The following is a 25,655-nucleotide window of genomic DNA, read 5'->3' on the forward strand; positions in this document are numbered from 1 at the left end:
CTCGTGAATGTTTTAATTTGCTTTTTGTCTGTGAATGCACGTTGTAATGTTTGAAAGCGATGGTGAGGTTAAGTGATCGGTTTCCTTCTGGAACAATCTGCCATCTCTCTCGGAGTCGGAATTACTTTCTGCAAGTGAAAAGTAGGTCAGTTTAGCTTGCTAATGTTTTATGCTCCAACAGGCACAATGTATGCAAATTCAGCTCTGTTCAGTTACAACATCATATTTACAGCCACAAAAGTTTCATGGTGGTCAAAGGAAACTTCAGTTTCAGTGGAAAATATCAAACATTTCAGGGTTGAAATTTCAAATGTTTCAGCATCATAACGGCGTCGCTCCACTGCTTTCGCCCTCCAGTGATCATCACCGCAGCTCGGCTTTCCGAACCAGCAGGAACAGCGCTGCTGGAGCTAATAACATTAACGGAGGCACCATTGCATGATGGTGGCCCAGTACATCATGAAGGTGATCAGTGTTTAGAGACAGAGCTGCTTCTCCTCACCCACCTGCAGCCTTTCTTCATGTCATTTGATCCCATTTCTCCTCTGTTCTTCTTCTCTTGCTATGATCTCAGCCTGGATTGTGTCAGCGGACAATTGTCTGTCATAGTGAGTCATGGCGGGGAAGATCTGAGCTCAGAGCTCTTTTATGTGGGAGTCATGTGAACTGAATCGCGGCTCTCCGAAGAAGCTCCGGGGGGCCAGAAAATATTCCCAATACCAGACGGCTTGTTAGAATAATGATTCAGAGCTGAATTATCTTGGAGATGCAGACACTTTAATTTTTTAGTTTCGCATTCTCCATTAGTCTGCCTGGATGCCTTCCAGCCTCGTCTGGTGGATCTCTGGGAAGGTTGACTGGAAGGAGCTCCTACAGGTACATTTAGCCTGAATCTGACCTCTGACCTCCCACCGCAAATCACAAGTTAAAGGAGACCTATGCAAAATTCAATTATTCACATTTTGCACTTTTTAATAATTTAATTTGGGTTTCAACGACTTTTAAAAACAGAACAAGAACTTTAATTTTTTTGGGGGGGGGGGGGTCTGGGAAATGAGCCATTTCAAAAACTTCTGTCATGTAACGTCACAAATCATGATGCTCTGCATTGTTGCCTAGCAACTGCTGAAGCCCAGACCATTGCCTAGCAACCCTAATTGGCCTCAAGCACATTTGGTCAGCCGGTTGAATGCGTTGTACAACAGTTGCTGTGTTTTGTTGCTGACTTTCTATCCAGAAAACTACTTGCTGCATTCTTGTTGGTTGTGCAGGAGGCTCTACTGATGCTTTGCAAGACATAAGGTTGTATAATTGTGCATCTTTTTGTAGCTGTTTCCATGTGTAAATAAAGTGTATCTAAATAAATGTGTATATAAAGTGACAGTAGTCCTTAAAACAGCTCATTCTGACTAAAATCTCATTATCCAAGAATGATTTTGTGCAACAAGATGTAATGAACATAAGGCTAAGAGCCTTTGCTCTACCATAACCTGTCTACAAATGCATAATAGTTCACCTTTTAAATTTTGTCTAATATGCATCATTTGTTTCTTGCATGATTTTTCTGTCGGGTAAATGTTTGAGTCACACTCTGACATAATCTTTGTGTTCCGACTCACATCGGTTGAGGCTAAAGCTAACTAGCTGCTATCGCGCCCTTACTAGCTGTTGAGCTAGCTAGATTTTTGTATCTAACAGAGGTAAAAACAATTTTATCTCCAGTTGGCTGAATAAAATTCATACATTTTGTGGAGATGCAGGTCTTAAATGTCATTCTTAATCTTGAGTTTTAAATTTGAGTTGATGAAAGCTGTGCAAACTTTGACATCTGTAGCTGCACTTACAAATATGTGCAAAACCTTGCCAATATTTGGGGAAAAAAAACTAATTGCAGTGTTCCCATTAAATAGACGCAGTTAAAAGCAAATTTAACTGATTTAAAGTTAAATTTAAAAGCAGTTAATTAAATTAATTTAAATTAGGTCTTGAAGTAATAAAATTTGAAAGTTATTAAAAAGCCATCATCGTCCAACTACTTCCTGTTGTCTAGTTTCTGCCAGTAGTAACTTCCTGGTTTTGATCACGTTACTCGTGGTTTGCAAAAAGTGTTTCTGTGTGATGTACACCCATTTTTGAAACATATTTTTGTGTTTCTAGCTATGCAGTTATTTGGAAACGCAGCTGCAGGAGCAGTAAATGATCAGTTTGGTGAAACCTGCTGATATGCCCGAGAGCTAAATCAGTCTTTTGATTTGTGTGTTGGAGCATGAACTGAGCCCGTAGCGGTCCAGATTACTCAACGTTTCCTGAGATGGAGAACTTCAGGTCTGAGCAAGCAGCCTTTTCTTCATGAAGTACAAAACAGTAATGTTAAATAAATATCAAAAGAATTTGATCGCTGTGTTGAAACTTCTGTCTTTGAATCATTTTTTTTCCGGATTCCTCATCCCAGTCAGACGGTGAAGCTCCTATCAGGGAATCCCAGGATATTTCCTGACCAACCATCATAATGCTGGTTGCATTCTTGTTGCATTCTGCAGTTTTGCCTCTAGATGGCACAAGATCCCGACTAACCATTGGTGATGAAGACGATTTATTCAAGTTTGAAAAGAATTGCCACATCCCACAGATTTTTCATTTATCCACTGAAGCCTTTTTATGCAAAATTAGAAATGTTAAAAGTTGAAAATTCCTTTTTTAAAACAAGAAAATAAACATTTATGGCCAAAAATGCAGCAATGACAGCCTTTCAGTGAACATTTGATCATTTGTAGCAGAGGATGAATCTGCAGCTTAATAATTCTTCAAACATCAATAAAAGCTCAACTTTCTGCCCGTTTTGCCATCAACAGTGCAGAGCTGACCTTTTATTAAATGATTCATAAATGGACACCAAAAGCTGCTTGTAAATGCATTTCAGTTATTATTGCTTATTTAACTGTCAAATTTAAAATTGTTTGTTTTGAAATCTGGGCTCTTATTTTGGTAGTGTTGCCATTAGAGGAAGTGAAATCAGCGGTAGAAAACAAAGATGGTGAAATAAGGAAGTGTTCAATCTACTGGTAAAGTCATGGCAGAAGCTGTGAGGTACGTTGTTACGAATGTGTGCAGGATTAATGAAAGTAAAGTTAAAAGTTTTGGTTTGTTTTATGAGAAATGAACCTGTGGTTGCCATGCCGACAGCTGGTTGTCTTTCCATTTGTTTTAAACTGGTAGAAAAGGCAGTTTTCAGTTAATGGTATTTATTTAGCGTTTTTCACTTTAGAATGACCTAAAGTCACACTGAAGTGAACTTTTTGTGCTGGTAAGAGGAAAAGTTGCTTTTTATTTCTTGTAGCTCTTATGGTGTTTGGACCTCCAGTGCAAGCGACCGTTAGTCAACCATGGCTTTTCAATTTAGTTTTATTTCAAATAATTGTTTCAAATCTTAAATGCAGAATGTTATTTGTTAGGTTTGTCTGAGGACGGTGTTTAAGAAAAGTTTTTTTTTTTTCAGGCTGTATCTTTCGGTTAATTCCTGAATTAGTTGGTAATCGATCGATTAATTGTGATTCTTCATGGATACTCAGAGGCTCCAACTCAGACTGGGAGCCTCTGAAAGCTCTTTGCGCCTCCAGCCTCTAACAGGAGCCAAATCTGGCAGCCCGTAAACATCAGGATGGAGGGCGGCCATGTTGGCCCCCGTTGGGGAGCTAGTCATGACAGAGCCGGGCCACAGCGGAGCAGAACCTGGTGCCGATCGGAGGTTCTGGCTGGACTGCTGGTGTGTGTTTGTGGAGTTTCCATTTTGCAGCTCGCCAAGCTCTCGATGAGTCACCCTGAAGCAAATTAATGGCTTTAAGATGGCCGGGCTTTTCTCCCTCACCGCCTCCATCTTTCACTCGGTTTCCAACCCGATTCGATTTCCAGCTCTGCTGAAGCTCAGGACCGGTTCTGCTAATCCAAACCGGGTGTTCCTCCAGCTCTCAGCCTCATATGTTCAGCATTATCTTTTTCTTTTTGTTTGCGTGTAATGAGACGACAGAAAACTGGGATCCAGATCCAAATTTGACCGGTTTAATGTGGCTCCTTTAAAGGGCTGGTGTTTCGATTTCCGACAGCAATTTTATATAACTGTAAAGTAAACATGTTGGCTTCAGTTGTAATAAAAATGCTGTAATTATAATAATTTAGAAAGGGACAATGATCAGCTCAAACATTAATGTCATGTGATTGTAGCTTTTCAGCCAATTTGTATCTGCAGTCCTTTGACAGGTTAGAAATGTTGGCCTGTCGCAAAAAGCAATCAATGAATCACGTAATAAATAAAAATGACCTCAATTTTCATTCAGTTTTTTAAAGGGCAATGTCGTTCTGAGACATAATGTTTGTTTTTTGTTGTTTGGATTATTTAAAATCTCCCAGTTCCAATGCCGAGTTCTTTGTAAAATCAAAGGGTAAACTTGGATTAAAGCATTACTCGAAGAAAATCTCAAAAGCAATATTTATCATAATGATTCTGCAATTATCGTCAAAGCTGATGCCTTCAAATTGGGCCTCTGTCTCTTTAAGAATCTGCACCTTCAGGAAGTCATCCCAACATGGCTCCTCTATTAACCCCTTAGCAACGTTTTCACCAGAAGAAGCTCCTGTAAGGAGCCCAACAGCTTCAGCAGGTGTTTGCTAATTGCTGCTGGCTAGTCTGCAGGAGCTGAGGAGGAGTTTCGTCCTCCTCAGCTAGGGCGGGGCTAGGGCCACCCAGGCATTTTTAATTTTATGTTTCATAACACTGCTGCTTTAATAATCCAGCGTTTCAGGCTTTTTGTTGGCTCCCATTTGGCATGACAGAAATGTTTTCCAGTTGTTTTGGTCATCCAGTGGTTCGTTCATTCTTTCTCTGAATTTTTTTAAAGGCGAAACTGTTGCTGGCAGATTATGTGGAAAAAAGCCCCATGGTGGCTTCTCTTTGCCACCATGCGGGCGCGGCCGGCGCAGCGAAGACAATTACAGGAAGCATATCAAAGTTGAAGCAACAGCGGCGTTTCTCTGGGCTCACCTGACGCCGTGCGAATGATCCTGGAGTTTTACTGCTGCATCCTGTTGATCTGCGGGCCCGACTCGTCAGCGCCGGGCTCTCCGCTGCCTCCCGGGTCTCCCGCGTGTTGGCGTGAAATGCCAATGCGCTGCGGCGTTTGCGTGTGAACGCCCAGCCACCCGCCTTCTCTCAACCCCATCAGATTCTCCCATTTCCACATTTACAGAGCAGCTGCAGCCAAACATCGTGAAATCTGAAGTTTCATAAGCACCACATGGGATTTATTATCATGCGCTCGTCTCTGCTTTTAATTTTACTGTGCTCGTGGAAAAACTGCAACTTAATTAGCTGCTTTGTTTGGAGCCTGAAAACAACAATGTGTGGAGCCTGAATCAGGTTTTGGGATTTAAAATGAGTTTTTTCAGATCCAGCAGGCGCGTTTTCAGTCTGAGATTTTCCTGCTAACTTAAACCGAAAGTTTCCAAACGATGCAGCTGAACTAGTTATTAAAAATCTTTCACTACCTTTCCTTCACCGCAGAAGTTTTTCAGGTTTGAGCAGAACATTAAAAATGAAAGACAAATATTACCTCCGAAAAGTATTTACAGCATAGTGCACAGCTGCAGAGCCCAGTGGGTTTGGATTTACGCATCACTGTGAGGTCCAACTTCTTTTCTTCTTCTTTTTTTTTTTTTTTACTCATTTTTGGCCAAAGCTGTAATTTAATCTATTTGCTGTCCACAGAATGCATTAAACACAGAAAATACTTTCTGTGGACATGTATTTTAACATGATTTTTCTTTTTTCAGTGTTACCTTTTTGATAGTTTTTATGAAATCTATAAGATCTGACATGTTTTTTTGTTTTTTTTAGATCTTCTGTTTTGCCAAATGTTTTACTGTTTTTGACTTGCAGTCATGATGCTGATTAGAATCGTTTCAAGGGCCATAAATGGCCCTGGGGCCACACTTTGAGCACCCCTCATGTAACAAACTAGAAATGAAATGGAAAAGTACAAACCGAAACACGTTTGTCGTGTTTCGGTTTGTACTTTTCATTTCATTTAGCCTCTTTACTACTGTCAGATAAAATGTCAACAGAACACGTTTGGCTTCTTAATTGTTGAAGTTCAAGTCTTTAACTAAAGTCTCTGCAGCAAACGTTAATGGTCATTAACAGGTTCGTATCTTTGCATTCCTTATCTGGATGCTTTCAGTCTGACTTTTCTGCGAAGAATTTCTGAAAATCAATGACTGTCTGAGTCAGAGTGAGTCAGAGGATCCTGCAGGGAGGAGAAGGAACCGATTCATGCTCGTTTTATGTGAACAGTCAGGCCTTACTCTGGGTGTGGACCATTCCAGATCAAGGACGAGTCGTTCCTTCAGTTGCAGTTTGTTTCAGTCACACGCGCTCCGGCCTCTCCAACGAATCGGACCCGGTCAGCATCTGTCCCGGTCCGCCTGCCAACACAGAGCCGCGTTCTCCAATGTGTGGCGCCGAACGGGTGGCCTCTGACTACAACCATTTACCCCAATCCCACACAATCCCTGTCTTTGTGCTCTTTGTCTCAGAGGAGACAGAAAGCGGCCAGCTGCCAGCCTGCAGCATTTGTTTTAGAGCGGGGATCTCTGGGCGAGGAACGAATCCGGTTCTGTTCAGACTGAATGATTCAGCCGGGCTGGATGTCCTCACGCCAGCCCAACAGTCAGGACACCAACGGTTCAAGAGAACGTGATTTTATGGCCTTGCGTCACAGAAACCAGTTTAATTTTGCTGCTGCTAATCTCTGCTTCTGTCGATCCGTTTAAACATACAGGAGCAGCAAAACCCGAGCGGTTCAGACAATTCATCTGGTTAAGTTGCTAATATTCAATAAATTTAAGGGGTGATTTAAATTCAATGATGTTTGGAAAGTGAGAATAATTATTGCTAAAAATCCTTCAACCCACATGCTTCTGTTCTCATGAGACGTTTCTTCAGGAATAACAAATCGATCTGATCAGGTTGAAAAAACCAAACTGGACTGAGGAGCAACTTTAAATGTTGCTTCTGTTCTGAGAGTTGCAGTTCTGTTTCCAAACAGTAGGAGTCGCCACTAATGGCATGAATCTGCTCAACACCAGAAAGAGCCAATAGACTTTTTACAGCAAATTTACAAATTAAACTTTATAATCTCTTATCCTGAATGCAACATTTATAAATACATTCATGCAAAATGTGGAGCTAATATTAGCTGCACATTTTACACACAGGTGAAAACTTGAAGTTGCCTTGACAACGTTAAACTTTTCATTTGAATTAATGAGCAGTTTTTATTACCAAAAATAAAACATGCTAGAAAATGACATCATGAATATTTGGAAGGCATTTTATATCATTTTACATAAACTTCCAGTTTCATTTTTATTTGTAAATGTTTTATTCCTTTATGCTTGCAGTTTAACATTTAACTGAGTAACATGCTTTCCTCCAAATAATTTACAAATCTTCAGTACATATTAATAGTTCTTGCAGTAAATGTAACTAGTTACTTTCCATCCAGGTGAAAACTCACTGAAGATTATATTTGAATTACAAGTTGCTTTAAAAATCTTTTCCTTTTTGTTTTCATGTTTGTTTTTACGGAATAGGAGAGAAAATCCTTTCAAATGACTTTTTATGTTCTCATTTTTTTACATCATCACTGGATTACAACAGATGTTTAAGCACTAGTAAAGCAAAACCAACTTAAAAATACAGAAAAACTTTCTTTCCCACAATTAAACACAATAAGTGGAAAAAGTTGTTAAATGTTCACATAGGAGCCAAAAACTAATCAAAAGTCCAGGGAAAATCCCCCTTCGTTCCAGCAGCTTTACTGTAAACCACGGCAACTTCTGATTGGCTGAGGGATCCAGCCAATCGGCAGGCAGGGAGGAGTGGGACCCACAAAACATGGGTCTGAAAACACGTCGACTGCAACCCATAAATAAGACTGAAGCAGCATTAGTGAATCATAATATCTTAATGCTAATTTACTGCTTTCTAAAAAATTACAGTTTGGATAACGTTAAATAAAAGGTTGGCTCTCTGGATGTTTCATAAAGTCAGAGGTCAAATGCAAACTCTAGAAATTAGTGCAAAGTAATTAGAAACAGATTCTGCATTTTAGTTCAATATATTTTTCTTTTTTTCTTGGATATTTGTTTTTGGATGGCTTGTTCATGATTTATAAGTTTTTTTTATTTAGCAGCATTCCTCGTTTTATTGTTCTGCTCTTGAAAACTTGTGGATTTTTACAAGGCCACATTTAAAAGAAACAGGTTTTCAGCTTTTTACGACTTCATATTTCATGATAAAATTAGAGCAGGCACATTTCTGGACGCCTCTCAGCTGTTGGCCTTCAGGACGGTTCATTTCCTGGTTCTGCGTTTGTTTGCAGAAGCCCCGTTCTTCCTCAGCCTCCCTCTTCCTCACAGAGCTGCAGACATTGGGGAACGTCGGGGAGACCCGGTCCGCTTTCCGCCCAGTGCTGGAGCAGTGAGTCACGGGGAAACTCCCTCCCTCACCAGGATGAGGTTTCAATGGCCGCAGGGACGAATGCGGGAGGATTTCTGCCTGCAGAGCTGCACAAACCCAAACCCATAATGTGGCTTTGGGGTTCTGATGTTGAAACAAGTTGAGCAGAACTGCAGCTGGTTCTGTTTTATTGAAGCTGTTTTTTTCTTTGTTTGTTTTGTGTCCTTTTTTTTTTTTTTTTTTTTTTAAACATTTTTCTTTTTATAACTCAGTTTGCAGAAGCAAAGTTTTCTTTGGTTAACAGCTGAAGCCTCTGTGGTCATAAAGGGTTTATTAACACCAGCTGGAGTCAGACTCCAGTCCGTTTCTCAATAAAGTCCGGTTCGGTTGGGAAGTGTGAATGCGAACCCAAAAAGCGAACTCTGGTCCTCCTACAAACTTCGGTTCGACTGAAGTGAACTGTGGTGCCATTCGAATGCTCATGTAAAGCAACCAGAGGCTTTATAAAGCCCTTCATCGCCCTCTGGACGGGCGCTAGCCAGCTAATGGCTAGTAATGCTAGCCATTAGCTAGCAATAGCTAATAGCTAGTATTGCTAGCCATTAGCTGCTAGCATTCACTGCAGTAGAGCTACAGTTTCACTGAAAGGAAACGTTTTGTTGTGGTTGTTGTTGCTACTTAAATCAACTTAATACAAGACGTAAAATTTCTGTGGTTTTAAAATGTTGTTTTTCTCAAAAGGGAAGAAATAACCAACGATGTAATTTAAAAGTTAGAAATATTCCAGGGTTACAGTAGGAAGCCTTTCCTCAGACTGGATCATTACTGGATCAAACTAGACCAGAACCAGCAGTCGGGTCGGAGCAGAATCACTGAGCTGATTTGATTTGCAAAGCAGCAAAAAAAACTAAAATGTTGCTAAATTAGAGCAAAGGTCAGATGAACGTTTCTGTTTCTGCACTGATCTGCTGGGTTCATTCAGACGCGTGTGTGTGTGTGTGGTGTGTGTGTGTGTGTGTGTGTGTGTGTGTGTGTGTGTGTGTGTGTTGTGTGTGTGTGTGTGTGTGTGTCTGTGTGTGTGTGTGTGTTTGTGTGTCTGTGTGTGTGTGTGTGTGTGTGTGTGTGTGTGTGTGTGTGTGTGTGTGTGTGTGTCTGAGTGTGTGTGTGTCTGAGTGTGTGTGTGTGTCTGAGTGTGTGTTTGTGTGTGTCTGAGTGTGTGTTTGTGTGTGTGTGTGTGTGTGTGTGTGTGTGTGTGTGTGTGTGTGTGTGTGTGTGTGTGTGTGTGTGTCTGTGTGTGTGTGTGGTTTGTCTGAGTGTGTCTGAGTGTGTGTGTGTGTGTCTGAGTGTGTGTGTGTGTCTGAGTGTGTGAGTTGTGTGTGTGTGTGTGTGTGTGTGTGTGTGTCTGAGTCTGAGTGTGTGTGTGTGTCTGAGTGTGTGTGTGTGTGTGTGTGTGTCTGAGTGTGTGTGTGTGTCTGAGTGTGTGTGTGTGTGTGTGTGATGTGTGTGTGTGTGTGTCTGTGTGTGTGAGTGTGTGTGTGTGTGTCTGTGTGTGTGTGTCTGAGTGTGTGTGTGTCTGAGTGTGTGTTTGTGTGTGTGTGTGTGTGTGTGTGTGTGTGTGTGTGTGTGTGTCTGAGTGTGTGTGTGTGTGTGTGTGTGTGTGTGTGTGTGTGTGTGTGTGTCTGAGTGTGTGTGTCTGAGTGTGTGTGTGTGTCTGAGTGTGTGTGTGTGTGTGTGTCTGAGTGTGTGTGTGTGTCTGAGTGTGTGTGTGTGTGTGTGTGAGTGTGTGTGTGTGTGTCTGTGTGTGTGAGTGTGTGTGTGTGTGTGTCTGTGTGTGTGTGTGTCTGAGTGTGTGTCTGAGTGTGTGTGTGTGTGTGTGTGTGTGTGTGTGTGTGTGTGTCTGAGTGTGTGTGTGGTGTGTGTGTGTGTGTGGTCTGAGTGTGTGTGTGTGTGTCTGAGTGTGTGTGTGTGTGTGGTGTGTGTGTGTGTGTGTGTGTGTGTGTCTGAGTGTGTGTGTGTGTGTGTCTGAGTGTGTGTGTGTGTGTGTGTGTGTGTGTGTGTGTGTGTGTGTGTGTGTGTGTGTGTGTGTGTGTGTGTGTGTGTGTGTGTGTGTGTGTGTGTGTGTGTGTGTGTCTGAGTGTGTGTGTGTGTGTGTCTGAGTGTGTGTGTGTGTGTGTGTGTGTGTGTGTGTGTGTGTGTGTGTGTGTTGTGTGTGTGTGTGTGTGTGTGTGCGCACATATATATTATTTCTGCATCCACAGCAACATGATTACAGCGCTGACGACTGAGGCCCTGGTAACCACGGCAACAGCACAACATGGCTGAAGTGATCAGGGTTTTTTTTTTTTTTTTTTTTTTCCTCCCAGTCTGCGAGGCGGAGTTTGTTTCTTGTTACTGGGACGGACAAAGATGTAGCTGTGAGTCATCCTGGAGGCCGGGAGCCGAGCCAGAGCATTCCTCTTCCTCCTCCTCCTCCTCCTCCTCCTCCCCTTCATCACTCCCTCCTCTTCCTCCTCCTCCTCCCCTTCATCATCCCCTCTTCCTCCTCCTCCTCCCCTTCATCACTCCCTCCTCTTCCTCCTCCTCCTCCCCTTCATCACTCCCTCCTCTTCCTCCTCTCTGTCTTTGTCTGCCCTTTTTTTATTTGACTCCCCTTTTCTTTTCGCTGTGCGCTGTGAACATTCCCAAACAGCTTTTATGAAAACAGATTTGTTTCTGTTTGTGAACCAGAATATTCCGCCTGGCCTTCCAGCACAGAGGTCTCCGTGTATCACAAACATTCGCCTTTTTCCACTTTATTGGTGCGAGCTGAAGAAGTGTGACGCGGTCTGCATGTGTTTGCTCATCTGTTGGGTTGAGACCATATTGGTTTGTCCTCCTGCTGGTTGCAATGGTTGCAATCATTGTGAGATTGTTTGAGAAAAGCTGCAGATTCTCTCCACACAAACTGACAGCTTTCACTGCTTCAGCAGAGCAACATGCCAGCAGAAACTCTGCTTATTTACGCCGAAATGAAGAAATTTACTGGATTATATCAACACAACACGGATCTGGTTGTTTATAGGAGCAAAAACCTGCATTTTTATCTCATCCTGCATAAACATTTCATCACATTTCACCGGTTTATGCGTCCATGGTTACATGCAATTCAGGTGATCTGAATGTATTGCTGTCAAAAACCCACATTATGACACAAATAAGTTTAAAAATGGCTGAGGATTTAATGCTTCAGTCTTTGTCTTAAAATGCCTTTGTGGGTTTTGAGGCTTAAATTTTGAAAACGTCAGAAAATGCAGAGAAACAAAACCGCTGTCTCTTTAAATTGCAGCATAGCTGTTATTTTAGTAAATTTAATCGCTTATATCCAAATTTAAAATAAAAAAAACATGAAACAAAGTGATTCACATACTTAAAAAAAATAAGAAAAATGTAAGAATGCAAACCTTCAGTCAGAATGCTAATAGAAACAACGGATTTTTCATTTAACCTCATAATCCCATTTATACAAGATTACAAATACATTGAAATAAATCATTCATTTTTTAAAATTAGACAATACAGTAAGTTTTATCTGTAGCAAATGATTCATCCACAACTAAAAATAAAAATTAATTCCAACATTGATGTATGAAAAACTCATTTCTTTCTGCTCAATTTAACATCAATGCAGTGTTAAAATAATCTGTTTATCTTCATGGATTAGCTGATAGTTGGAGCTTAATGAAAGATTTTCTTAACACAATTTCAACTAAATGAATCTGAAAGTGACACAATTAACGAGTCCTTTTATTTATTCTAATCCTAAATGTTTGTTTTGGCTTCATTACTGCTCTGACTGTGGTTCTTTCAACAAATTGTCTTTTTTCTTTAATTTTCTGCAGTTAATGATTAATTGATTACTAAATTGATTTTTTTCAGTCTGATTAATCAATTCATCCATAGACAGCAACATGTTTGACAATAGGCCTGGTGTGAAGCAGGCCTATCTCGCACTGCAAAAACACAAAATCTCACCAAGACTTTCTGTCTAGTTTATAGTGCAAATGTCTGAATTTTATTTCAAATGTACCGTCTCACAAATACATTTTTAGCAAAATATAGGAGCTTATTTCAATCAATAATTCCAGAAAAGTTGCTTGTTCCATTGATTATTTTCACTGAACACATTTTTCCCATGTTATAAATTAAGTCTACCACTGAAATTAAAACTTTATCAACATTAAATATTTACTTAAAACAAACTCCAATGTCTTGCTGAAAAATTATTTTAACCTTATAAATCCTGATAACTTCAATGATCAGAAAATTCAGATTTTTCTTTTAATCTTTTATGCAGAAAAAACATTTTGTTTGCATCATAATTAATACATGAAGCCTCTACTGTCAAATCATAACCAAATATTTTGTAATCACGTAATCAACATTGCATGATACTTAATTTATTAATTTAAAAGTATATATGTGTTTAATAAAACTACAATTGATCAACATGTATTAGAGAAATGATCATATCAAAAACGATACGTTAGGTGTTAAAAACTAGACCAAACACGGTTGGTAAGATTTAGTTTTTGCAGTGTAATTCTACGCTTTTTAACGAGTATTGTTTTGCAGTAATCACACCTGTGAGATCCAACCAGCAGAACGTTTTTAGTCCAGCAGCGTTTACCGCAGGAATTCAGGGAATGTTTCCTGTCTGAACGTAAAGGCGCGGCACACCTGGATCGTAAAGATCTGCGAGTTTCTCCTGCAGATCAGACCTGCTCATCATGTTGCAATTAACAGAAACATGAACATCTGCACACGGAAACGAGTTCAGAAGAAACTCATCCTGGCTGTTTACAGAAACCATCAATAGATGTTGCGTCAAGAGTTTTTAAAGAGGCAGAATCATAAAATCCACTTGACTTTAATTTTCTCTCATCAAAAACATTCCTGGAATTTTTTTCATTCTTTCATGCATGTTTACAAAATCCTCTAACCTCCATGGCGACCATTCAGCTGTGTGAAATGCCTGGGTGGATCTAGCCCCGCCTTCGAGACAAAGCTCCAACCCTTTGCCTCCTTCAGACTAGCCAGCAGCAATTAGCAAACAGCTGGTGGAACTGCTGAGCTCATTATAGGAGCTACTGCTCAGCTAAACGCAGGTAAAAACCATGCTAAAGTTTTGGGATGACTTCCTGAAGGTGGAGTTTCTTAAAGACACAGAGGTCCAATTTCAAGGTGTTAAACTTATTTTATTTTATATACACAGCATTTTTCTAACAACTGGAGTTAGCGTAGCCACTTGGCTAAGCTATAAAATGAGCCTGGAAACAACATGACGTTCCCCTTTAATAGCTGACGCTGTAGGTTTGCATCTTTTGTTGTAAAGTGTTTGGTTTTAACCCGTCTGTTCTGGTTCTGGTCCGGTCTGTGAGGTCTGGACCTCGTCTCCCTCAGCAGATGGCTGGTATTAGAGACAATGAGGCCAAATGGGAAAACCGTTTCCTCCCCTTCCACCTCCTGATTGTTTCCCCCTCAGCTGGCGATCTGAACCGAACGTGAGCCGCTTCGAGTCGGGACGGGTTCTAACAGAACCTGGTGCTGGTCGGACTGGGCCCAGTTGGTCCGGCTGCCTGGTAGAGTCTGACTTTAAAGATCTGAAGCAGCATCTGATCAGATTAGAGTGTCTTAGCTTCTAAAGGCAGATTAATAAATGATCAATTAGTAAATGTTGATTAGTCGTTAAACGGCTCCTTTCATCCCACAGAAAAAATTAACTTTTACTAAATATTTAACATTCAGAAATCATTAAAATATTAACGGTTCAGTAGATTTCTGTTTTTTATTAATTTCATTCAACATACATTTTTGCTTTAACCTCATATTTCAGTTTGGATGATAAAGTTCTGAACATGTTTTGATTTAGTTATTTTACTTCATATTTAGGATTCCTAATCGTATTTCTGAACCGTTTGAGAGACGGTTTGTTTCCAGTTTCAATTTCACATGTTTAAAACTCGACATCCTTTTGTCACTTTCTTTTTTATTTATTATAAATTTGCTGTTATATTCCTAAACCCTGAAGTAGAACTTTATTGTGATAAACTTCCTGTAGAAATAATTCTGATTAAAATCCAATTAATGATGTTTACACACCCCAACACTCAGGATTGTCAGTTTAACTGTTTGTTCAATGAAAGCACCAATAAATTTGAAAATATGATTAGATGCAGATACGGTTCGCAGTTCAATGATAGAAATCAAACTTTATCTGACTGGTGTCTGAAAGAAGCGCGTTAATGTTTTTCAGGAGCAGGTTTTGTGTTTTGGGCTATAAATTGTTCTTAGTCATTTTTATTATCACAACATATTGTAATAAACTTGCTATGCAGACTTTCATTGCATAATCCATAAAACCAGTATAAACTATTTATTCTCATCTAATAAAATCATGTTTGGATAAAATTTGGATAAATATTATTGTTGCTTTGAGAACAATATATAAAGTAAAAGTGAAACATTTGAACATTTAACACTGGAACTGGAAGACATTTTGAATCTAAACAAAACAAATTGATTAAATTAATTATGAAGGAAAATTGTCCTTCAAATAAAAGGGCTCCTTTATCGAGTTTATTTTAAGTTGATCATCCAATTATCATTTAATTGGTTTTATTGAGACAGACCAAATAATTTCAAATGTTTTATTTTTTAAGCTGTTTGGAAATAAAGGTCAGAATTCAGATGCAGCAGAGGAAAAAGGTGTAAAGTTTTTGGATGGTATTAAAGGAGAGAAACCTTCTTCAAACTAACGCCCACGTCTCGTCGCTCCGCAGGAACGCCAAGAAGGAGTCGGACCTGGAGGCGGCGCTGCTGCGGCTGCGGGACCTGGAGGCCATGCTGAACTCCAAAGACGCCGCCTACACCACCGCCCTGGGCGAGAAGCGCAACCTGGAGACCGAGCTGAAGGAGCTGAAGGCTCAGCTGGCCAAGGTGAGCGCGGCCCGAGTCCGACCGAGGACTCCTGAGGCTTCTGCGGTCAGCAAAGGTCACTTCCTGCATCAGAGCAGCAGAAATCCTCGCTCTGCAGTCTGATTTGTGGTTTTTGGAGCGGAGAGCGACGTTGCCGCTCCGTTGCTGTCTCTGAGTTATTCCTGCACGTTGTATGCAGAAAATAATTTCCATAATTGCTGATTATGAATGAGGGGATGACTTCCTGTCAGTTTTATCAATGAATCTCTGCTCAAAGCTCTGCGTTGTGGCTGCGCTCCACCTACTGTCCAAACCCAGGACCTGCACCTTTTTGTCCAGTTTTTGTTTTATGTTTTTTTAGCTTTTTTTTCTGTTTTCTTGTCCCAGCTGGACGGCAGCTTTGCCGATACGAAGAAGCAGCTGCAGGATGAGATGCTGCGGCGGGTGGATGCAGAGAACCGCCTGCAGACCCTGAAGGAGGAGCTGGAGTTCCAGAAGAACATCTACTCCGAGGTTGGTGCTCCTCGTCTCGTCTGTTTTTCTGCAGGCAGTTTGTTCGCTTCCAAAAAGCGGCTGCTGGTTCTGCATCTCCTCCTCCAGATTTGCTCCCATGTTACATGGGAGCAACTTTGACTTCTGCAGAACAGGATCACAAATGACGGGGAATTAAAAACTGACTTGGAAATTTAATTTCATCTCAAACTTAAATTTTTTTTTCTCAGAAATTCTGTCTTTGATCTCAGAGTTTGTAGCTTAATTACTGAATTCTGACTTTTTTCCTTAGAATTTGCACTTTAATCTCAGAATTCTGACTTTTTTTGAATTTGGAAAAATGTGAAAAGAAAATGTGTTTTTTCTATCGTCTTCCGTCTTGATTTCTCTTGAAAACCTGCTGCTGTGACTCACCATTTCTTTCTGTAATTGCATTTTAATCTTTCAGTTTTGTTTTTGTTGTGAAACGTGAATAAAAATTCTGTTTAAATGTGATGATCTGCTTATGGACTTTTTGCTGGAGCTCCTAAGAAGTCATTTCATCCGGCTGATCAATCCAGTTAAATTACGAGGCCTCAGATTATTATGATTTAAATGCAGATGATCTGGGTTTTGTCAGCGTCTCTGAATGTTTGTGTTTCTTTGCAGGAGCTGCGTGAGTCGAAGCGTCGACACGAGTCTCGCATCGTGGAGATCGACAGCGGCAGGCAGCAGGAGTTTGAGAGCAAGCTGGCCGCCGCGCTGACCGAGCTGAGGACGCAGCACGAGGACCAGGTCCGCCTCTACAAGGAGGAGCTGGAGAAGACCTACCACTCCAAGGTGGGATCACAGGCCGCAACGTCTCATTAACACAGATTCATCTCTTAGATCCAGGAGATTAAACTCGTTTTGATTTCAGGCAACATCAGAATCGTTGATGTCCTCAAACAGCAGAATGTGTTGATAAAACTACAATTTAACAAATTGGTACTTCTTAAAATGCAACAACTTTAAAATTTTTGATATTAATATAATAATGAAAATAAAATATTTAACCACACAACTGTTAAAGCTCAGGGACACTAGAGGACTTCATAAATAGTGTTTTCATTTAGTGACTTTATTTTCAAAATCTGTTGAAAATGTTGAAAAGAAGTGCATAAGTTTAAAACTTATGCATGTTTTAAACATAGCTTAAAACTTATGCACTTGTGATTTAAATTTCTTATCTAATGGTGCAATTATAAAGTTGTTTTTTTCTACATTCATTTGTCATAGAAATACTGAAAAATAATTGACAGTAAATGAAAACCCTCCAAACTGAGGGGTTTTAAGTGACGAGATGAAAGTCAGAGGTTTGTTTTTCTCTGTTTGTCCGTCTCCGTGCTGCAGCTGGAAAACGCCCGCCAGTCAGCGGACAGACACAACCACTTGGTGGGCGAGGCTCACGAGGAGCTGCAGCAGACCCGGGTCCGTCTGGAGGGCATGACGGTCCAGCTGACCCAGCTGCAGAAACAGGTACCGTTTCCTCAATGTCTCAGCTTTGTCTCATCCAAGTGTTCTTGGTCAGAAGGTTCAGTTCCAATGGCAGATTATTTCATTAATGACATGGGAAAAAATTCTTGTCAGTGAAATAATCTTTGGTTTCAAAGTAAAGAATTGCTGACTTGAAATAAACTGTTTTCTTGCTGAACAGTTTTTTGCCAAGTTAGTTTTGTCTCTAAGATATTAGTGTAGTGACGTGTTCTTTCAGGCAGCATCACCATGAATGGACTTGCAGCCACACAAACAAACTGTTCTGATGCTAAATGAGTGGGAATCCAAAATGTTTGCAGAACTCATTTTGTTTACCGATTTCTATGAAATATGTCTGAAATTAAAGTGGAGAAAACTCCTGATACTTTGATTTGTATAAAATATTTGTTCTTCCAGTTTGGTTTCTGTCCAGATGCAGGAGGGAATTAAATGAAGTTGTTATATTGGTCAGTTCAATTTACATACCACTAATTGCTGCTGCAATTAGGAGACGTAGTTTAAATACTTTATGATGTATTTTATCCCATTTAATGTCTGCTGCATCGGGTGGAAAATAATTTGATTCCCTGATGAAGGTCGCTGCAGAACGATCATGTGACTCACGCTGAGTCATGTGACTCCTTGGCTTCAGTAATTGGTTCAGTAATGGGCCCATCGGCGATGCGTTTCCTCTGACTGACCCTCGTGTCTCTGGCAGCTGGCGGCCAGCGAGGCCAGAGTCCGGGAGCTGGAGGAGTCCATGGCACGGGAGCGCGACATGATGCGGCGCCGCATGGAGGACAAGGACCGCGACATGGCCGAGATCCGGACCCGAATGCAGCAGCAGCTGGACGAGTACCAGGAGCTGCTGGACATCAAGCTAGCCCTGGATATGGAGATCAGTGCGTACAGGAAGCTGCTGGAGGGAGAGGAGGAGAGGTGAGCTGACACATGGATGTGTTTCTGAGGAGGAGACGGGGGAAGATGATGCTGCAGGAAAGCCAGTGGATTTTCCACACATGGTGTCATTTTATAGCATAATCAAATAACTCTTGCCTTTAGTTGTTGTATCCAAAATGACTCAAAAACAATTTGACTTGCTGATTTAATGCCTAGAAATTGGGCCTCTGTCTCTTTAAAAGCTCCTAATTTTTTGTGCTTTTGCTGACTTTGAAAGCGTTTAGCGTACTTGGCTACTTTAACTCTATATTTCCCACTACTACCCTTTAGTCGCTGGTTAGCGATGCACAGTTTGGTACGCTTCTGCTATTCTAATAGCATAGCTAAATTTTAGCTGAGCTCTTTTGCTAATTTTGAAAATATTTTTGCTTTTCCTGAATCAATTTTTCTAGATAAATTCCAGGTGAATTTGCTCAGTCGGCAAGTTTATCCGGCAACGAGGCGAAGCGACGGTTTCCTTCATTGTTCTGTAAACAATCAGTTAAAGAAGCTGTTTTTTACTCCTCTGCTCCGCCAGGCTCCGCCTCTCTCCCGGCTCCTCCTCCTCTAAGGTCACAGTGACCCGGTCCTCGGGGTCGGGCCACGCAGGTCGCCTGCTCCTCTCCTCTGCTGCGGCAGCTGCCGCCTCCAGCAGCCGCACTTCGTCCAGCGCCAGCAAGAAGCGCCGCCTGAATGACAACGACAGCGAGACGTCCAGCGTGGTGGGCGGCACCGTCACCAAGACCCGCATCAGCCAGCAGGCCTCCGCCACCGGACGCATCACCGTGGACGAGGTGGACCTGGAGGGCAAGTTCATCCGTCTGAGCAACAAGGCGGACGAGGTAACGAGTTGCTCGCAGACTTTATAGACCCTGAAAATTACACCCAACTGACAAGACCATAAACATTTTCACTCTCGTCAGGATCAATCGCTGGGAAACTGGCAGCTGAAGAGGCAAGTCGGCAGCGGTACCCGATCGTCTACAAGTTCCCCAGCAAGTTCACCATGAAGGCCGGATCCACCGTGACGGTGAGTCCAACGCCCGGGTCGGCTGGTTTTTACTCTGTTAAAGGGAAGTTCTGTACAAAACTGAATAGATTTATTACCAGATACGCCATACTGTGAGCATACTGTAATTCTAACTCAAAAATAGTAAAAGAATTAAGAAAAAAGTACAAGACGAAACAAAGTTTTTGTTTTTTTATTTCATTTCATGTTATAATATTAAATCATCAGAAACAAATTTTATTCATGTTTGAGAAATTCTTAAATCAACTATTCATCTCTGCAAAATGCCTGAGTGAACCTAGCTCCGCCTTCAAGTCGCTGCTCCTCCCCCAGTCTAGTCAGACTCCTTCAGACTAGCCAGCAGCAATTAGCAAACACCTGTTGGAGGTACTTCTCAGTGCAGCGCTTGTAAAACCGAAGTCAAAGGGTTAATAGAGGAGCAATGACTTCCTGAAGGCAGAGTTTCCAAAAGAGCAGGAGCTTTAAAGAGACAGAGGCCCAAATTTTCAAAGTGTTAAATTATGAACTAGAATTTCTTGTTAGTCATATTTGATGCATGTAGCATTTCGAAGGTAACATAGTAAATCAGATTATGCTATAAAATGGCACCATGTACCTGGAACAACATGACACTGGCCGTTCAAACCGAGCTGTGATTGAATTGGTCCCGAACTGTGCAGGTCTGGGCGGCTTCTGGTGGTGGAACCCACAACCCGCCCACTGATCTGGTGTGGAAGAACCAGGCGTCCTGGGGCAGCGGTGACCTCCTGCAGACCATGCTCATCAGCGCCGCCGGAGAGGTCGGCCAGATCCGACATTTCAGTCATTTTCTGTTTGTTTCAAAACCTGAACCGTTTTCTCTTTGATCCTTCAACAGGAAATGGCCTCCAGGAAAGTGACGCGCACCCTGTTCCAGGATGAAGATGATGATGACATGGTAAACTCTTCCTCTCTAACATTTGGCTTTAAGTGAGGAGCAGCTGTGTTTCCCTGTCTGGATTCAATACTGGGCTGGACAAAAAACTAAATCAATCACAATATGAATAAATAATACATCTGCTAAAATATGCACTGAACTCCGATCTCGAAGCGCACAGCATTCTGGGAAATGTAGGCAGAGGAGAGACTTTAGCTTTCAAGGCTAAAGACAACCAACTCACTTGCACTTTTGTTGCCTAGCAACTTGCACAGTCTCCGGTTACCTAGCAACAACTAAAGTAACTTGCGCAGCAACAGTTTAGATCAAAACAGCTTCAACGGTCTGGAGGGAAAACTGGTGCTATTTCAGATACTTGAAACCAAAAACTAATCAATAAAATTAGTCAATATTGAAACGCTTCAGTTTTCAAACTTAAGCTTAGTCTGTAATTTCTGCAGTGATTGAAGAGGGTTGGTACTTATTGTATTGTTAATCATGTATCGTGATGAATTATCATTCTGATTTATCATTATAATGAAATCCAGTTCATTACATTTAAATAAAAAAATTTTAAAAACTCCATGTTGTCTGGATTGTTAGTTACTATATTTTTCATTGCTGCAATGAAAAACATCAATAAATTTGAAATATAATTAAATGCAGATGTGTTATGATCCAGTTTAGTGATGCAGTTCAGATTACTTTATATGATTGGAATAATTTTTAAGATCAGTGTTTGTGGGACTGTAATTGCTGTCACAGTTATAGTTCCCTAGAAAAGTAGTGATAAACTTTAAACAACTCACTTTTAAAAGGAAACAATTCTGAATCATGTTATTATGTGGAGAAATGTCTCTTATTCAACTGAAGCAGAAAAACTGTAAGTTATCTAGTTAAACAAGCAGTTTAATATCATAAAATATAAACATCGGTCCAAAGAAAATATCTCTGAAGATGCTTGTTGGTCATAATGTTTGTTTGTTGTTTGGCGCCCCCTGCAGGGAGCCCACAGCACCAGCGGCGCAGAGAACGAGTACAACCTGCGTAGCCGCACGGTCATCTGCGACTCGTGTGGCCAGACGTCGGATCGCTCCGGCGGGTTGGACGGCCTCATAGGACATCCTCCTTCATGGGAACCAACGACCCCAGACAGGTGCGGCCCAGTTCCTCTGGTCAACTTCCCAGCAGAACCAGAACTGGTTTCAATAAACTGGTGAAAACCAGAAGCACTCAGTCACTGCGGAGGGTTTTTTTTAACAAAATCAAAGTAAATCCACTATTTAAATAATGCAACAATGTCCCTCGCTCCATTTAAACCCATTAACTGATCAAATCTTCATTTATGTAAGTTTGTGTTTTCATTTTAGCTTCTGTCTGTAAAAACATCCGAGGGAAACTTAACAGAATCACAGCAAAAACACAAAATGCATTTTCCTTTAGCTTCTAAAGCAAATAACTTGTTACACATTAAATAAGACGAAGCTAAGTTAAAACTTTCAGCAAGATACAGGAGCTCCTTTTTAAGAAAATATTTCCTTAATAGCTCAAAATAAAGAAGTATTAATTAAACTGGCAGATTATTTCACATATAACATGGGAAAAATGTCTCGAGTTAAATAATCTACCAATAGAATTATCAATGTTTCATCAATGTCAAAGTTTTCACTAACTTATAAGGAGATGCTTGTAATTCATTAATAGTTTGATATTATGTCATATAGCAATAAGTGAAATAATAGAACTAGTTCTTTTCCATCAGCATTAAACATTTATTGTCTTAAAACGAGTCCTCATATCTTTATGAAAAGTTACTTAAAGGTTAGTTTTGTCTTATTTCCAGTGGATTGAGACATTTGCACTAGAAAGTAACAGAAATGTTTAAGATTTAGTGTTTTAGCTGCTACAGTAGCTTCTCTTTATCATTTCACAATAAATAAAATTCTGGTGCAAAAAAATCTATTTAATCTGATTGGTTTACAAATTGAACCTTAAGTCTGAAGTTAATGATCTAGTTAATAAAGTGAAGCTAAAAGCAGCTACAGAAAAGGGAAAGCCTTCCTGTTTGTTGCTGCCGCTCTGATCTCTCCCTCAGGGAAAAGCTCTGGGCCGTTTCTGGGTGAAATATTCAGTTTTTTCTGAAAGACACAATGAAAATCTTTCATTTTGTGTCCAAATGAAGCAACACTTCATGTTAATCATGTAAAATTCAGCATTATTAAATTGAAAGTACTAAAACATTTATTTACACCAAACTGCCAAAAGCCTGTTACCTTTTTCTGATCGTTCGCGTTCAGAGACTCGTTCTGACTCAGAAGGCTCCTACAAGAAAAGTCATCCAACGTATTGTTAAAATTTAAGCATAAGAGTAAATATTTATTTTTATTTTTTGTCGTTTTCTCCTGTAGGGTGGCATGAAGCCGGAGAACTGCTCCATCATGTAGAAACCAAAGAGCACCTCATCCAAACGCACCACAGAGCAGGATCCTTTTGTACCATCAGGATCCATTTTTATTTTTTTATATGATAATTTGTTTCTGTTTTGTATCCAGATTAATGTGCAGGTTGGATCTGCTTCATGGTTTTGGGCTTTGGGCTCAGGATGTCTACATTTCCTCATGTTGAATTCATTTTTCCTGCATGTCTTGTTTTGGCCTGCGCTCTGTCTGCACACTCCGCTCCGGTCCGGTCCAGTCCGGGCTTTCGCTGCCGCCGCTGAACGCACACAGCTGGCGAACAAACCCAGAGCTTTAATAATCATGCTGATTGAAGACTTCTGTTTACACTTTGTTTGCTGGAACGGCATCGTTTCCATGTGTATATGCAATCCTCCAAAGAAAAGACTGTTGGCTCAGGTTTTTAAACAAGCATCTTGTATATTTGCTTTAGGCCACGTAGTCATGCAGCGGTGGTGCGTAGAATTTATCAAATTAAACTTGCTTGCACAGATAAAATTCAGCTTCTACTTTAGAACATCTACAGAACATGGCTTGGTTTGCAGAAAAAGTTTAACTCTGATGTTTTGCTTTATTTTCCTCTTTCTAAGCACAGCGTGGTTCAGCTGGTCCACAAGCGCTGATCAGGCAGTAGCAGGAGCATCTGACAGTCCAGACAGGGAGAGAAGGTCAGAAAATGGAGGAAACCCTGCAGCAGTGCAGCTTAAAGGAGGCTGGCTGCTGGCATCTTGCTAATGTTTGTTCCTTCCAAAAAAACACAAAGTTGTTGTGAAATATTTGCGCTCCACGTTACAACAGAGCACCTGCATTCAAACCCCCAACGTGACCCAATCAAACTCCACTTAAAGCTGCAGTACGTAACTTTCACTGAAATATGTTCTTCCCATATTTAATAAAAATATCGCCACATCATTACAGTTTAATATGAGACAAATAATCTGTAAAAATAATAAAATCTAGTGCTTCCCATTACGCTCTAAAGAAATTTACTGCTTCTGGTCAAAACCAACCAATCAGAGCCAGGAGGCGGGTCTTGTCGCTGTCAATCACCTCATGCGCTGAGTCCCGCCTCCTGGCTGTGTTTTTGACTGAGTTTCTGCAGGTATCACTGGGAGAAAGCAGAAGAGCCCTTTTTTTTTTTTCTTCACAGATTATTTGTCTTCGATCATCTCAACAATGTAAAAAAAAAAGAAGACTTCTTTACATATATATATAAAAGTTGCCCACTGCAGCTTTAAGCCGCTGTCTGACTGTCAGATGCTCCAGAAACTGCCGGCTGTGACTTTTCCTTCTGTTCTCAACATGCCTTTAGATCCAGTTCTTCCCATCGCTGGACTGCATGTGAAACCAGTGAAACCAGTTCTAGATGTTTAATTTCCAGTGACTCTAATCTGAGAATATTAATTTATTTGGATTTATTTGAGTAAAGTGAACAGGAAGCTGCAGGAGTTAAATCAGAGGAAAGAAACTTTCTCTGCTCACATAATTCTTCGGTCTTGTGACAGTCAGCCTTCCTCTTCCTCCTCCTCCTCGGTTTGTGTCGCTCTGTAAAACCGGTCACAAGGGCTTCTTTCTTTTTTCCAGTTGAACTCTGCATCTTTAGAAATAATTTTGGGATTAGGACTTTTCGCACTGCTTTTAGAGGTCTGCAGCATGTATGCAAAGCAGGTAGATTTGTACTGTAGTTTGGCAGCTTTATGCATTTATACTCCATGTTACAGTTTATCAGCACAGAAAATACTTGATGGATTTTTTTTGTCTGATTTGTCATTCAGGCCAAAAATATTTTATTTTAAAACCCTAAAGTGCCTCAGCAACCTTCTAAAAACACCCCATGACCTCCGTTTGAAAGAGCAAAGATCTAGTTTTGACCATGTTTTTATGTTAAGATCATTTATAGAGAAGTTATTTTTTCAGACAAGATGTTTGTCCCATTTAAACGTCTCAAATTTTACCCAAATCTGTTGATGTCAAAGTGTTTCCTCCCTTTAAAGTGGAGAAATGATCAGAAACAAAATGCCATGCTTTGACTTGCTGTAATTGTATTTGTTTTCTAAAATGAAGCCAAATAAAAGCTATTTTTCCCACTGGTTTCTTTTCCTCCAGTTGATCACACCAGCTGAAAAAGTGCGAACATTTTTATTTGCATCATACAAACACATACATGTACCCACAGTTACATTCAGAAACAAGATTACATGTCCAAAAATATTTACAACACAAAGTACATTCAGGTGGAATCAGAGAAATTGTTTTTAACTGAAAACATCAAATCTGCTCTATAGAAACTTTATGCCAAATAATGAATATTCAGGAACATTTGGCGCCCCCTGGTGGCCACACATCTCCATGATCACTGCAGGAAGGCAGGCACTTTATTTCTAATGTCACTTCTTCAAAATGCAACACTGACAAAAATAATTTCTTAAACTGCACTGCAAAAACAGAATCTTAATTAATTTGGTTCTCGTTTGTCACATGAAATAAAATTAACTTGCATTTCAACTGCATACAGGAACTTGTTTTAAGTACATTTTTCATTGAATAATTGGATTTGAAACAAGCCCATCAAGTTACCATTTGTCTTAAAGTTATTTGCAGTAGAAACTAAATAATACTTTAAGATTTGGTTTTGCAGTTTGTAATGATGGAAATCAATGGTTATGATTCATAGTGTAGTCAAATATACTTTTAGACATTAGACACTTTTTTCTTTTTTTTTTTTTTGGTAATGAATAAAATTTGAAGCCAGAATTTAAAGTGTTAAAATCCTGAAAAGGTTTGACTGCTCTGAGAACATCATTTATGAAAAAAAAAAAAAAAACAGAAGGAATGTGGAGTTTTTAAGTCAGTTTTTGTACATTTCTCCCAATCATTTGAGTC

General features: G+C 40.3%; 1 protein-coding gene across 1 annotated transcript in view; it reads left to right on the forward strand.

Annotated features, from left to right (window-relative positions):
• The window catches only part of LOC129353527 (lamin-A-like), a 32,156-nt gene extending 8,690 nt beyond the window's left edge, over positions 1-23,466 (forward strand). Inside the window, 13 exon segments of the mRNA XM_055022880.1 lie at positions 15,331-15,487; positions 15,854-15,979; positions 16,607-16,777; positions 17,330-17,455; positions 18,171-18,391; positions 18,930-19,233; positions 19,315-19,360; positions 19,363-19,421; positions 20,081-20,200; positions 20,278-20,337; positions 21,321-21,435; positions 21,438-21,472; positions 22,725-23,466. Coding sequence (XP_054878855.1) covers positions 15,331-15,487; positions 15,854-15,979; positions 16,607-16,777; positions 17,330-17,455; positions 18,171-18,391; positions 18,930-19,233; positions 19,315-19,360; positions 19,363-19,421; positions 20,081-20,200; positions 20,278-20,337; positions 21,321-21,435; positions 21,438-21,472; positions 22,725-22,760 — 1,576 coding nt within the window. The 3' untranslated portion in view covers positions 22,761-23,466.
• The last annotated feature ends 2,189 nt before the right edge of the window (positions 23,467-25,655 follow it).

The sequence above is a fragment of the Poeciliopsis prolifica genome, unplaced genomic scaffold, assembly GCF_027474105.1.
Source record: "Poeciliopsis prolifica strain line A6 unplaced genomic scaffold, Auburn_PproV2 SCAFFOLD092, whole genome shotgun sequence".
In the NCBI taxonomy this organism is placed as follows: Eukaryota; Metazoa; Chordata; class Actinopteri; order Cyprinodontiformes; family Poeciliidae; genus Poeciliopsis; species Poeciliopsis prolifica.